Source organism: Aquila chrysaetos, chromosome 12 (genome assembly GCF_900496995.4).
Source record: "Aquila chrysaetos chrysaetos chromosome 12, bAquChr1.4, whole genome shotgun sequence".
Taxonomy (NCBI): Eukaryota; Metazoa; Chordata; class Aves; order Accipitriformes; family Accipitridae; genus Aquila; species Aquila chrysaetos.
This window is the reverse complement of record NC_044015.1, coordinates 21220031-21234428: the sequence shown is the minus strand read 5'-3', so window position 1 is coordinate 21234428 and position 14398 is coordinate 21220031. Positions and strand designations below refer to the sequence as shown.

The following is a 14398-nucleotide window of genomic DNA, read 5'->3' as shown; positions in this document are numbered from 1 at the left end:
AACTGTTTGAGATCTAGAAGACTGTACTGCAGTCTCCAAGTTCCACTTTTAATTTTCAGCATTTAAATGGAGGTGGTAATACCTGCTATTGCTTTTTTGTGTCTTGCAGGTATGTTCGAGCAGAAGTACTTGCTGGTTTTGTAAATGGTTTATTCCTCATCTTTACAGCATTCTTCATTTTTTCGGAAGGTGTTGAGGTATGTTATGATGTCAATTACACTATCAATTGTCACATTTCTATTTGTAGAGCATATTTAATGGGGAAAAATGGACAAATTGAAAAATATTGGTTAAAAATCTGTGATTTGAACAGAGAATAAGGCCATCTGAAATAGCTGTTTCGTGACACAGAAACCCAGCTTTTTCAGTGTATCTATACTAGCTTCTTAAGTAGTATATTTTGATTGTGTGTTGTCACCAGGACATGTGTAAAGACTCCTGTGAGATTTACCCTGTCCTTTTTTCATCCAGTTAAGTATGTCATAGGAAGTTCTTTACTTCTCATTGTTAGTTATTCCCTTTGCTTATGATGGTGACTTCTTTTCTCTCTGTCACTTCAAAATTTTACATCTGGAAGTTTCATTGTCTTGCTATTGCCTGTACCTTTCATTCCTGGGGACAGATGGTGAATGTTCCTCTCCCCTGTCAATAGTAATTTACGCTCTTCAACACAGCTTCAGATGCAAATTGTGTTAGGCCTATAATGTCTCATTGAAAAAAAACTTAAAAGAAAGTAGGGTAAAAAAGAATTTTAAAAAAAATCTAGATTTTACAAGTTTTTAAAAAATGCCACAATTTGTTCTCAGTCTTCATTCCCCTTATCCCCTCACCCTTCTATGGTGAAAGGAAGAAATGGCGTTCTAGACTCTTAGAAGTTGTTTGGATTACTTGGGCAATCCACATACTACAACAAACTTAAGTGTTTTCATATGGTGTTGAGCCACATCCCACAGCATAATGAAATCTTACGATAAAAGTTAGCTAGACTATCAGAATATTCTACTTTCACAGCTTTAATAAATAAAACTTCAACTTCAGACAGTAAGAATTAGTCTGTGTACCATCCCCAAAACTGAAAGTACTGAATAATTTCTAATTATGTCTTTATGTATGCTTGTTTGTATGAGAATGCGTCTGTATCTAAGAAGTTTTTTCAGTGCCTTTTAATAGTGTAAAGAGATTGTAAAATTCTACATTTGCTTCTTGGTTTGTTGTTTTGGGGTTTTTTTGTTTGGTTTTTTTTAGAGAGCACTTGAGCCTCCTGACGTGCATCATGAGAGACTTCTTCCTGTTTCTATACTAGGATTCATTGTAAATCTAATAGGAATATTTGTTTTTCAACATGGAGGTCATGGGCATTCACACGGCTCTGGTAAGATGTCTATAATTTTCAGTAGTTTCCTTTCTTGGCACCCTGTGCTCCAGGATCTTATAATCTTCCAATGAGAACCCTAGTATTAAATTCTAATGTATTTTTAGTGGGAATCCTAGCCAAATGTATGTGTGACTTGTTGCAATATTGACTTGTATTTTTTATCACTAGCTCTAGTATGTTGCTACTGTATTTTTCATGTTAATACCCATTAACTGGAAGACCTAGAACTCCAGAATCTGCTTTCTGAACATGCACTCTTCTGCACCTTATTGGAAGAGATTTGCAGAGTGTCTTTTGGACAAAATTAAGCTGGAGTTAAGCAAGGTCTTGGCTGGAAAATTTACAAAACAGTGTCTGAACCAAATTTTAAGTATGGAATGATTCAGCTTCAGGTGCTACTCAACTCAGTGTCTTGAATTTAAATGCAGAATTTATTTGCCTAAATATATATGGTAAACATTTTGGGTTTGTTTTTTTTCTGCAAAGCTAATTGATATCTCTTTCAGCTTAACGCATAAACTGATACAGACTAGTGGAAGAAAATAGTCTTTGGTCTTTAAGCAGCAATTTAAGCTTGAATTTTTAATGTGTAAATGACAGCCAATTCCTGGTTTCTTAAAACAGCTATTTTTAATGTGCTTGTATCTAATTCTGTGTACATTTTTCAAATTGTACTAGAAGTGTAGCACAACTTGTCTCGGAAGTGGGAATGTATAAAAGCACTTGACTTCTCAAATCAGGTGTATGTTTTATACAGCTGCACAGCATAGATTTGGATGACAAACAGCTGGTGTTAATTGTCTTGGCTTATTTAAAGCCATACCTTAAGATGACCTAAAAGATGAATAGGTTTTGAGTAGCTTAGAAACAAATGTAAGCATAGTTTTATTCAACACTTAAATTTATACTCTGTGATATTTGTTTATAGGGCATGAACACAGCCATTCTCTATTTAATGGTGGTCTTAGCCATGGACGCAGTCATGGAGGTCATGGTCACAGCCATGAACATAAACATGCCCATGGACACACTCATGGTCATGGCCACAGCCATGGACACTCTCAAGGTCAAGATTATTGTCATGGTAAGTACTTAGCTAATGTCATAGACCATCTTGACTCAATTTAAATTTGCTATTAATGATTTACTGAAAAAAAAGAGAGGATGCTGGCAGCTTGTTATGAGCATACATGGAAGTAGTTTCACTAAATGTGGTGTGCTATGCCACTGCCATGTTTTGTGGCTCATTTTGGTAAATGCTGTTTCACTTGCAGTAAGTTCAGTGTTAGTTTTTAAATGTTTTGCTTTACCTACGTTTTTTGAATGTTCACTGTAATGTTATGTGTTGGTGAAAGATAAAACAGATGTATGGTATAACAATATAATGAAATTAGTTGAGTGCTCTGTTTCAATTTTTCATTAAAAACAATAGACAAAATTAAGCTGCTTTGCTAGTGTTCTCCATTTGAATAATTTTACAGATCAAGATATTAGGAAGGACGAACAAGCAATTTTGCTTTGGATACTGAGGGATTGATATGTCGTACTTGGTTTGTGATCTTGGATACAAGATTTTCCCCGTCTTGTGTAGTTGTAATCTGTTTTAAAGCTGGTTATGAAAAAGGTACTTGGTATCTTAGCTATGCTTAGATCTTTTCTATAAAGGCAAACAATCTGTGAAGAGACATTCATGCAAAATATGATCAGTAATCTTCACTATAGGAGAAGAGACAGTATGGTTACTACCTATTTGAAACAATGCAAATGAAAGCCTTATTGTAATGCAGGGTTGTCAATCCTTCCTGCCTAAGCCATAAACTAGAATCTGATGTGACTGAAAATGTGCACATTCAGAGCAGGGAATAGTGTGGTAACTTGCAGACAGGAAGTGACAAAGGGTATAAAAATATTTACTTGTCCCTTCTATTTTTAGTAAAAAATTGGTGCTTGTTTTCCAAGTGTTCTCCTGGAGTTTGGTTGGAAAGCAGGAGCTCCCCCATTCTGCCTCTTCCTTGCTCTCCCCATGCCCCCCACCCCAGTGGAACAGCGAATGTAGCGATCTGTTTTGTGCAATTTGATATTCAAATCAACTTTTGCTTAAATATTTTGCTTATATATCTTCACTAGGAGTCATTTGCTATCCTTTAACAAGTTTTTCTTAAAATACTCTTCTGACGTGTTCCACAAAGGCATTAATCTCCTTCAATGAGAGGATTTTTTGACTTGGTTCTACCTTCTCCAAGTGTTATCCTTGTTGTTTTACATTAGGTATAAAATGCTTGCTTAAGTGAAATATTTCTGGTTAGCAAATTTATTTGACCTTACTCTTCTTGCTTGTGTGTATTTCTGTATTCTTGAGGGGGCCTTACTTTACTAAATACTAGAAAGGTCTTATTTCTCAGTTTGTTTCCATTAAGAAACAAATATTGATCTTTTAATTTTTCTAAATACATATATAAAATCTGTTGTATAAAGTGGTATTTTCTTTTTTAAAAATTATGTGTTTTAAGACTTCTAACTTAATTGCTGCGTTAAAAAACAGTAGCTAGAGTAAAGGCCAGTCATTGTGAGCACCTTGTCTGTTCAAGAAATTTAGAAAGGAAGACCATAACAGAATATAACACTGGAGATAGCCTTTGTGTACATTAATATGCCAATAATTGTCTTCACAGATGACCATTCTCTTGAAGGCATGGGTGGATCCAGCAAACAGATTTTACAAGGTATGATGAGAATAAGTATAGTGGTTTATTAGTTTTATCATGGTCTGCCTGCCTGGGACTGTTTGTCACACATCTGTTTTAGAGGGTGCCTCTGGGTAAACGCTACATTTTTCTTAGAGGAGCTATTTTATGAAGTCCCCTTCTGCTGTAAACAGAACAGTGCCATACACTGTGCATGGCTAGGCATTGAGGCATTCACTGAAATCCAAATGTAGCGCAGTGTCAACACAGTTTAAAAGGGAGATCCTAAAAGCAGGGATTCAGCTTCTGTTCCTGATGCTGAAAAATCAAATAATAAAAACATAGGAAAGAGTGGTTAAAAGCAGAAACCTAAGGAGCGTAATTGCAATGTAGGCTCTGGAAAGTGAAAAACAGTATTATTAATATAGAATGTATTTGAAAAATGCAGATTGATATAATTGTTAAAGTATACCTGAGCTTAAAACTTGCATTTCATCAAGTTACTGCAGTTGGTTTAGACAAGATGGTAATTCACTCAAAATTGCTTGGAAGGGGTATTGGAGTCCATGATCTCCTGAGCTTTAGTGTAAATAAATTACTGATAATTTAGATGTCAGTTTTGAGCTTTGATTAATTTTTTTGGAAGTGTTCAAAAGTTAGAGGGGAAAAATTATATAACGTAAGAGATAGTAATTATTTGGCATACCCAAGTGTACATACTGTTTTATCTTATTGGATGATTTTCTGGCTTGTTTGTAGTCCTTGAAAAGGAACATTTTCAACCTCTTCCAGAATTTATAGTATACCGTATTACATATATGTATACTCAGTACTTCACTAGAAGATATTTGAAAGTCAGTCTTTTCATGAAAGGCACATTTTAATTGAAGCACATTAAAAAGACTCAATTTTATATAATTTTATTTTAATTTTTCAGTACTGTGGTGGGTTAGCTCTGGCTAGCAACTAAGTACCCAGCAGGTGCTCTCCCACTCCTGCAGTGGGACAGGGAAGAGAATTAGAAGAGTAAAAGTGAGAACTAGTCTTGGATTGAGATAAAGTTTAATAAGTGAAGGGGAAAAAAAAAAACCTGAGGCAAAGACAATTGCTCACCACCTCCCACCAGTATATCAAAGTCCAGGAAGTCTCCAAGCAACAGCTATTTTGGAAAGACAACACCCCAGTTTTATTGCTGAGCATGATGATACATAGTATGGAACATCCCTCTGGTCAGTTTAGGTCAGCTGTCCTGGCTATGTGCCCTCCCAGCATCTTGCCCACCCTAGCTTACTTGCTGTGGGGGCAGAGTGAGAAACAGGCGGCCTTGATGCTGTGCAAGCACTGTTTGGCAGTAGCTAAAACATTGGTGTGTTATCAATGCAGTTTTAGTCACAAATCTAAAACAGAGCACTATGCAGGCTGCTATGGAGAAAACTGAACTCCATTCCAGCAAGACCCAGTACAAATGTAGACTTGGAAAAATCACTATAGAGCTGATTGATAGTTGTGTGTTGTTTTTGTGAGGAGGGATTATCTGAGTCTGGACAATTGTATTCAAAAAGCTGTTTCTGAATGACTGTACCCATCACTGCCAGCAGAGAGCTCCAAAGGCTAAGTTTTAGCTAGCTGAAAAGTGCTTGTTTCATTGTCTTTTAAGGTAGTGTGTTATTCTTCAAAGTAAGAGTGAAGTTGTTCATGTCTGCAGTATTGTTTAATTCTCAAAATAATTTGTCTTGGATTTCTTTGCCAAATAACTTCTGCAAGATATTGTCAATGAAACATAAGCATCTTTCAAAGCTTTACAGAGCCGTTTCTCTTTAACAGTCTTTCCATCTTATACAGTACTTATCATTGTCTGTAGGCATCAGGGAACATGAGTTTCTTCAATATGGGTGGGTATTGAAAGAAAAAAATTTAGCTACATCTGTTAATCACTGCTTAAGTTGATAGCCATGCCATGAAATAGCCCTTACTGCTAAGTGCAGAAAATAATGCAAATCCTTCAAATGCTATATATTCTCCAAATACGTTGAAAACCTGTGATCATTTTGTGTATGTTTGATCAAAAATTGACTACAAATTTAACAAGCATAAATCATGTTGTCTAGTTCTTGCAACTCTTCTCCGCAAACTGTCTTTGAAACACTCCATTAGCTTTCAGAATACCAAGTTGTACTGATATCAATTAATCTCTTACAGGTGTCTTTCTACACATTGTTGCAGACACGCTCGGAAGTGTTGGTGTAATCATATCCGCTATATTGATGCAGAACTATGGTCTAATGATAGCAGATCCTATTTGTTCAATGCTGATAGCACTACTTATAGGTGTAAGGTAAGTGTTACTATCACTGGCATTTGGTAGTATTTTTTATGCTAGTTACAGCACAAATTACAGCTCAGAAGAAAAGGTTTGTCTGTTATGCTAATGACTTACAGCATTTGCTTTTCTTCCAAAAGTGATGCGTTACCTCTGTTCCGTACAGCTGTTCTGGTGTGCTCTTACACGAGCTATCTTTCTTTTCCTTTTCTACAGCTACAGCTTTTGCTCCTAAATCTGCATATTTTACCCCTGATTGCATAATACTACAAAAATGTCTTTCAGGTTCAAACTGTAGAAAGCTTCCTCTCTGTTTTTAGTACATGCTTATATAAACCAGTGTGCTCCAGTAAATGGAGCAGAATGGCTTCAGGGCAGTGGAGTTGAGCCTGCTGGCGCAGGATGTGCCCTTGTCCTTGACAAATCAAGGCTGGTAATTTTTTTTTTTTTTTTCCCCCTGGCGAGAACTGTTTTTTCCTTTGTATTTGTATTCTGAGACATCCTTATTCCTTTTAAGATCTGATAAAAATGCTTCAAGTAGTTCTGGGCTTTCCCAGTTGTAACTTACCAAGATCACTGTAAATGTGAAGCTATTTGAATTAGACTGGACAAGCAAACATTTCATTCAGTGATGCTGTTACTGAGGTTTTTCTGGCAGCAGTTTCAATGGTGGCATAGGGCAGAGTGCCACAACTCCAGTTACAACCTAATAACTGAACACCTTTGTCTCTTCAGCGGTAGTGAATGTCATCTGATTAACTGCAGCTACTTATGTTTATACCATATATGGCATCTTTATACTCTATGCATGGCAGAGTTCACAGAATTATTGATGTGAATCTCCCTATTTATCAGAGTAGGGCAATATGCATCAGGCGCTAAATGCCCACAGAGATCTGTGTGCTAGAGATCGCTATTAAATTACCGCTTTATATTAAACTTAATATTTTTACTTAAACCTCTTGTAATTTCATAAAGGACAAATTATTACAAACTAATTCTATTACTGAAATCTCAAAAAATGGGAAATAAAATTTGCAGGTTACCAAGGGGAAAGAAACTATTGCTGAGGCAATAGGTGAGTAGAATACAGATTTCCATACACTTTGTATTTTAAGGGTCTAGCTTTGTGTACAGCAAAGCACATGTGGAGTACTGATCCAAAAATACCCTGTGAATGAGAGTTTTTTCGTCCATTTGTACAGAGGTTGGATGAAGACTACCTTCCATAATAGAGGTTTCATAATAAAGCTGTTTATAGGTCTTCTAGCACAGTTAGGAGGAACGTCTGAGGTCCATGTTCTGTGCTGAAAATGCTGGAGAAATTCACTGTTTGATGTGTCTTTTGACCTGATACCACACCTCAGCCTGTAGCATTATTTTGTTGGTCCACAACACTATTAATGATCTCTAGAATCATTATGCTAACTGAATGCAGTCAGCTGCATCATAGTCAGTAGAAGCAAGCCTGCATTTCTTGCAGACTGACACATCCTGGCACAGCAGTGGAGCAAACACTAATTGCGTTGGGGGGGGGGGGGGGGAAAGTGTGTGTTATTTTTTGTTTTAAGCAGTCCTACAGACTACTACTGATGGTTTTGCTTGAAATGCACTTAAATGAGATCATAAACAAGATGACTGGCAGTTTCAGGTGGATGTTCTTTGAGACCTTGAGTCCCCTTTTGTGGTGTTTTGCTTTAGTAATCTTCATTTACACCTCTGGACATAAAACCTTTGTTTATTCTGCCTTATTCTTCACTATGCTTTGTGTGTGAAGTGCTCTTCTAGAATTAATGGAAGAGGTTTTTCAGATTTTCCCATGAGGTGATCTTTTGTAACAATAATATGGGGGCCAAACTGACAATTGCCAGGATATATAATAGTTTTGTCCTTAATCTTTTCAGGTCACCTAAATCTAACCTAGAGAAAAGATTATACTGAAATTTTGTGAAATTTAATTTGAGGTGTGTCCTATTTTCAGCTGGGATAGAGTTAACTGTCTTCCTAGTAGCTGGTACAGTGCTATGTTTTGAGTTCAGTATGAGAAGAATGTTGATAACACTGATGTTTTCAGTTGTTGCTAAGTAGTGTTTAGTCTAAAGTCAAGGATTTTTCAGCTTCTCATGCCCAGCCAGCGAGAAAGCTGGAGGGGCAGAAGAAGTTGGTACAGGACACAGCCAGGGCAGCTGACCCAAAGTGGTCAACAGGGTATTCCATACCATGGGACGTCCCACCTAGTGTAGGAACTGGGAAGTGGGGGCGGGGAATCGCTGCTGGGGGACTAGCTGGGTGCCGGTCGGCAGGTGGTGAGCAATTGCACTGCGCATCATTTGTACATTCCAATCCTTCCATTATTGCTGTTGTCACTTTATTAGTGTTATCATTATCATTATTAGTTTCTTCTTTTCTGTTCTGTTAAACCGTTCTTATCTCAACCCGCGGGTTTTGCTTCTTTTTCCCAATTTTCTCCCCCATCCCACTGGGTCGGGGCGGGGGGGGGGGGGAGTGAGTGAGCGGCTGCGTGGTGCTTAGTTGCTGGCTGGGGTTAAACCACGACAAGGTGGAAAACATTGTTTGCAGAAAGACTTTAAACTGATAGTCACAAGAGCTGTGTCTAGTCTTTTTTAAATTTCTCTTTGCTGATGGGGTGCGTGTGGGTTTGAGGTGGTGAGGAGGGTGATGTTCAGTATCTAGTACAGGGATTCCTGGCCACTTCTGTGGGCCTATTTGCAGCCTTGGTAAGTAACTTTTGTGGGGGATTTGGCTTTAGATTAAATAACTGACTGCTGTTTCAGAGGAATATTTGTCAATTTTACTTGCGCGAAGTAGCCCACTTGCGTCCCTTTTACTAGTTAAACCAACTTTGATAAGGTGGAGTGGGATAAGAATATATGCGTGCCCCAACAAGTGGACCCATGCATGTGTGTTTAAAAATCAGGATCTGTTCTTTGTGGCTGTAATAAAGCAAGTATAGTTTTGAGGCAGAGATGCAAAAGCCAGTCTGATAAAGTTGTCCAAAAGTTTTAATGCTGTCTGGGGACTTTCCCCTAGTTGGGACTGTAAAACTTTGCTGCTTTCAAATAGGGTTGTGTAAAAGCTCCAAGGTGCTGTCTCTTTGTACAGGAGTACGTTAGCTGTTTGGTTTAAATCTAAATAGTAGCGTATTTTATTGCTGATCTTCCCAAGCTCTTTTGCCTGACTCCACATTTTAAGTATATGAAATTGTCCATTTCTGTTTTAATTACCTGCTTAGACCTCTGGTTCTACATTAAATGTATTAGTCATAAACTGATGAACTAGAGCAAGCAATACTCTCCTTTACTGCTGTTAACCAACAGCTCTCAGTGAAAGTGAAACCTTGAGCATGGATCTTCTTCTATGTCTTTGAGTATTCTGAAGCTTTAAAGTAAAGCATTGAAATGTCAAAATCTATATGGAAATGCTTTTGCTCTTGGCTGTCAACTGTTACTTGGGAGGGAGACTTCTTTCCTAGGAGAATGTCTTTTTATGTGTGTGTGTATCTTTGAGCTCTTGTTGTGCTGACCTTCTGTCACTTGTTCTCAAATGCCAAGTTACTGTATTGGATTGCGACTTGCCTGTAGTACAGGTGCTCTTCTGTCATCAGGAACGTATCTTAGGAAGCAGTTGTGAATATTGCAGATGGCTCCATGAGTGTAAATCTAAAGTCATGGTGGGAGAGTTAATTAAAGAATTAAATGCTGTTAATATTTAGATAATGAGGATGCACTATTGTGAATGTTACAGTCTAGAAACCCTGCTGATTGTATATGAAAATAAAGTATACATAGAGCAAATTATTTTGATAAAGTTGGAAATTCCCAATGAAATACAAACTGGTAAATTAATTTTTACTCATGTTAGTTGGTGGCGTTCTTCTCTAAGGGAAGGATCCTCAGACCAGTCTAGATTTCAGTATCAGTTTGCATCTGTGTTTAGTCTAAGTAGTTAGTAGGCTTTCCAGCTGGAACGAGCTTGCGTAGAGATGAATTAGGACAGAATTGTAGATGTAAATTTGAGACAGGAGTCTTCTATAGGATAAATACCCATCTTGTAAACAGTATAATAAGGTACCTTGAAAGAAGTTTTTGGATTCCTAAGTTTAAAGAGTAGTTTTCTTAATCAGCTGGACAATCTGGGGCACTATCACTATTGGGATTTGGGAAAGACTATATTCTTGCAGTATGATGGGTGTTATTGGAAGTGTGTATTCAGAAACATTTGAATTATTTTCAACAAAACCAGGTTTATTTTCTGATGCTGAGCTTTAGGTATATCTATTTAAAAGAGGAATTCTTGTAGTAAAAGTTGCAGGAGGAACAAAGATAATGGTGTGACAGTAGTTAGGTATGTGGGTTTGAGACTACGGAGAATCCATTCTGTCTTTAACAAATTAACATTGGCATGTTTTTTGGCCTGATGAGAGATTGTCATAGGAAGATCTAAGTAATGCATTAATGTGGTACCATGGTATAACTACCTCGAAGCTTTTATATCCTGTAAGGATACTATGATGCAAGTACTACAAAGTAATCTAGAAAAGTAATTAGATTAAAATGGAAGAATAACAGATGTTGAATTTGGTATCCATTACTGGATGTGGGATAGTATTTATGAAATCACATGGCATTTTGCTCTTTCTTGAAATAAGCAAATGGGTATAAACAAAACTATCACCAAGAACTTTCAGGTTCCCAACTCTAGCTGCTTCGTTACCTGAGTATGTATTGAAATGTTCTTAAAATGGAAAATAATTATCTCACTGAATTTTGTCTCAAATTGTACAAAAATAAATACTTTGCAATTCAATTTCATAATTTTCCTGAAACTGATGATTAAACATAGTTTAATTTAAAAATATATACCAGTAAACCTACATTAGTATGTTACACTTTGCATGTCCAAGCAAATATTTAATCAAAACGTGGATATCATAGTGCACTTACATTTTTAGTGTACTTTAAGGTCATTAAGTAGCTGTTGCAATTTATTTATGCCATTGCAGTAAGCTGTGTTTTGTTGAAAGTCTGATGATACTGTGTTCATACAGGCCATTAGATTTTAAATACAAAATGCATACATTTTAGGAATGTGTATAGAACAGTTTGTGTGGTCCAAATGTATCAGGCAAAGGCATAAGCTGTATAGAGTTTGTTTTAATTTACTTAAACTGTAAAAGTAATGTTTTTGATTCTTCGTGTACAGTTAATGTTTTAGATAAAAAGCTGAATGAGGTGATGGTGATAAGATGCCTTTAGAGGTTCATGAGACCCTTTGAGGAGCATTTTAATAGCTTGCGTTTTAGCAAGGAAATTTTAAAGAAAAAACTACATGAAAAATGAAAGACAAACTAAAATTAAGAAATTACTGTCTAATTGGTGAATTTAGTGTTTAATACTTGGTACGTTTTTAGTTGTTTGAGGGTTTAATGAAGTTTATATTTTGTGCTTTTTTTCTGAATGAAATGTGCATATACCACTTAACCTGATAGTGATTTGGCTTCAATCATGTATCCTCCAAGTTAATTGCTTAATGGTCTGAGTTTGACTTACAGAGTGTGCAGGGCATGGGTAGGGGGTAGATTTGATCCAAGGCTCGCTCTTTCTTTATTTTTTTTTTTTTTGTTTAAATCTGTATTCTTTCTAGGATACTTATATATCCAAAGAGGGAATAAAGGCAGAGCACAAATCCTTATTCCCTTCCATGGAACTATGTATAATAAGCCAGTAGAATATCAAAGCAGTTGCATGTGAGTGCAGAGGAGAATCGTTGCTCTTAATCCAAGATTGCTTGTGTCTAGATGAAATAACTGTTCGTTCATTTTATCTTGAGTGTTTGCTTGCTTCAGTGTTGGGCAACTCTCTCTGATTTACTGGAGTCTTGCCTGCTCCTATTAGTGGGTCTTCTGTGTTCAGTTTTCTGAAATGATGGCAACACTTGCCAAAAGAGATCACAAAAATATATGTATAGAATGACTAAAGAACTTATTGTTGCCATATAAAGCTGTACAGCCTCTAATTTGAAACCTATTTTGTCTTGTGCAGATGCATGAAGGATTGAGCAACACCTCTTCAGAGAAGTCAAGCAGTGCTTTTAATTCTCAAATGGTTGAGGCTTCCTGTAGACATGTCTGATTAGTGCAAATTGTCAGCTACTGACATGGTCGCTCTGTGTTGCTCCTGTGATCCTTCACTAAGGCTGCTCTAAGATGACACATTCGCTGCCTAACTCCTTGTGAGTTAGTGCAGAACATTCTGGCTGAACGGTGAAAATCCAGTGTGGGATTCTTCTGAGGTTGTTTCCACTGACAAATAAATACACTTCTAAGCTTAGTGGAAGCAGAAATCGGGTAGCTCTTGCTAGAGTATAGAGAGGTAAGATTAGCTACTTCCCTTCAGTAGACTATGACTGTCTACATCCCAGTAAAAGCCTGTCTTTAGTACGATTATATAGAAATATCGTTCATATCTATTATACCTCATGCTTTGAAATCTTATCTTTTTGGAGGAAGAAAAAATGCCTACATGTTACTGTTCTGATACAGAGAGGCAAAGACATGAAGTCAGATACTTTCCACTTTGCAAATTTTATTATGCTTTTACTTGCTGTAGAAAGTTGTGTTTTCTCCATTTATTTATTCATCTGTTGAGCCTTGACAAGCAGAGGGCTTGGTAGTTTGTGGTTTCTCGATTGGAGGGCTATAGCCTGTAATCTTTTAAAATCTCTGCATCATAAATCTATGGCCAATTCTGAAGGATGAAGCTGGTGTGGGTGGGGGGTTGTAGCTCTTGAGTGTTCCTGGAGGCTACCACTAATATCTGATGAATCTTTCTTTGATTACTTTCTGTACTATCTCATGCAAGTGTCCATTAATTATAGCATAAATAGGACATGCCTAAAAGATGAGTCTGGTTTATAGCATTTTGTTTGAAGTCTTTTTTTAAAAAAAGGCTTGGCTATTCATAGTTGTTCAGATCGACACAAGTTTTTTTCCAAGGTGTTTTCCTCATAATTTAATGTGCCTGAATCAATAAACAATTTCTCAAGTCTCTGAACTGCTTTTAATATTTAAAACTAAGTGTTCCTTTATTTTTTTAGTCTTAGGATTCTATGCCTTATTCTGAAATGTTGAAGCAATTTTAGTATTTCAATCACCTATGTGAAATTAGTCATCAAGCAAAAGCCACAACTCCAATATAAAGCAAGAAATTTGTCCGAAACCACTATTAGAGCCACATGTTTCTAGAAAGGCACTGTAGACTAAATATGATACTAGATTGGATAGAGCATGCAGACTACATATTAAGCGGTCAAAGAAATGAGGCAATTTACTTCAGTCAGTTAGTGAAGTTGTTTCCGTGGATTACATCATTTTTACATAAAGTCTAGAGCTGCTTGAGCATGATATAAAAGAGCTTTGGGGGAGGACATGCCTGTAACATTTGGGGTATATACCTATAATGTTTGGGTCATAACAGTATAAAAAATTACTTTTTTAAATGAAGTGCTGCATTCACTAAGATTCAGAAAGAATGTTCTGTAGGAAAACTCCCCCAAACTAGCATGCTGGTCATTGGTGGTGTTTTGAGCCATCACTGCTAAATGGCATGCCTTTTATTTACAGGGTAATGGTACCTGCCAGCCTTGTGTGAGAATCAAAGTACTACATTACTATGAGAACAGACAATTTAAAATTGGAAAAGTAAATGTTGAACCTGTGATCCTTGTCTTGAGCAAAGCCTGCAGTCTGATTAAAATTGCCATTGCCTAATAGAAAAATTTTATTAAAGTTCTGAAACAGACTGACAGTCTTGGCACTGCAGATGTGGATGGTGGCTGGGGAAAAAAAAAGATTTTGAAATCTGGCTGTAGATTTTCAGCTATGATATTTGAAGAGCCATCGCTGGTCCTGAGTCTTAGCAGTGTTTGTTTACCTTCCACAACATCTGTCACAAGTATCCTGTATTTTCTATAGTGCTGAGAGCACAAAATGAATTTCCA

General features: G+C 36.8%; 1 protein-coding gene and 1 long non-coding RNA gene across 4 annotated transcripts in view; both read left to right on the top strand.

Annotated features, from left to right (window-relative positions):
* The window catches only part of SLC30A7 (solute carrier family 30 member 7), a 35167-nt gene that overhangs the window by 8363 nt on the left and 12406 nt on the right, over positions 1-14398 (top strand). For all 3 annotated transcript variants that reach the window (XM_030031971.2, XM_030031970.2, XM_030031973.2), the window contains 5 exons: positions 110-197; positions 1246-1372; positions 2304-2459; positions 4048-4098; positions 6259-6394. In XM_030031971.2, coding sequence (XP_029887831.1) covers positions 110-197; positions 1246-1372; positions 2304-2459; positions 4048-4098; positions 6259-6394 — 558 coding nt within the window. The remainder of the gene's footprint in view (positions 1-109; positions 198-1245; positions 1373-2303; positions 2460-4047; positions 4099-6258; positions 6395-14398) is intronic.
* Positions 6405-14237, top strand: LOC121233687. The gene is made up of 2 exons (XR_005933644.1): positions 6405-8343; positions 8940-14237. It is a non-coding gene; the product is annotated as an uncharacterized LOC121233687 (long non-coding RNA).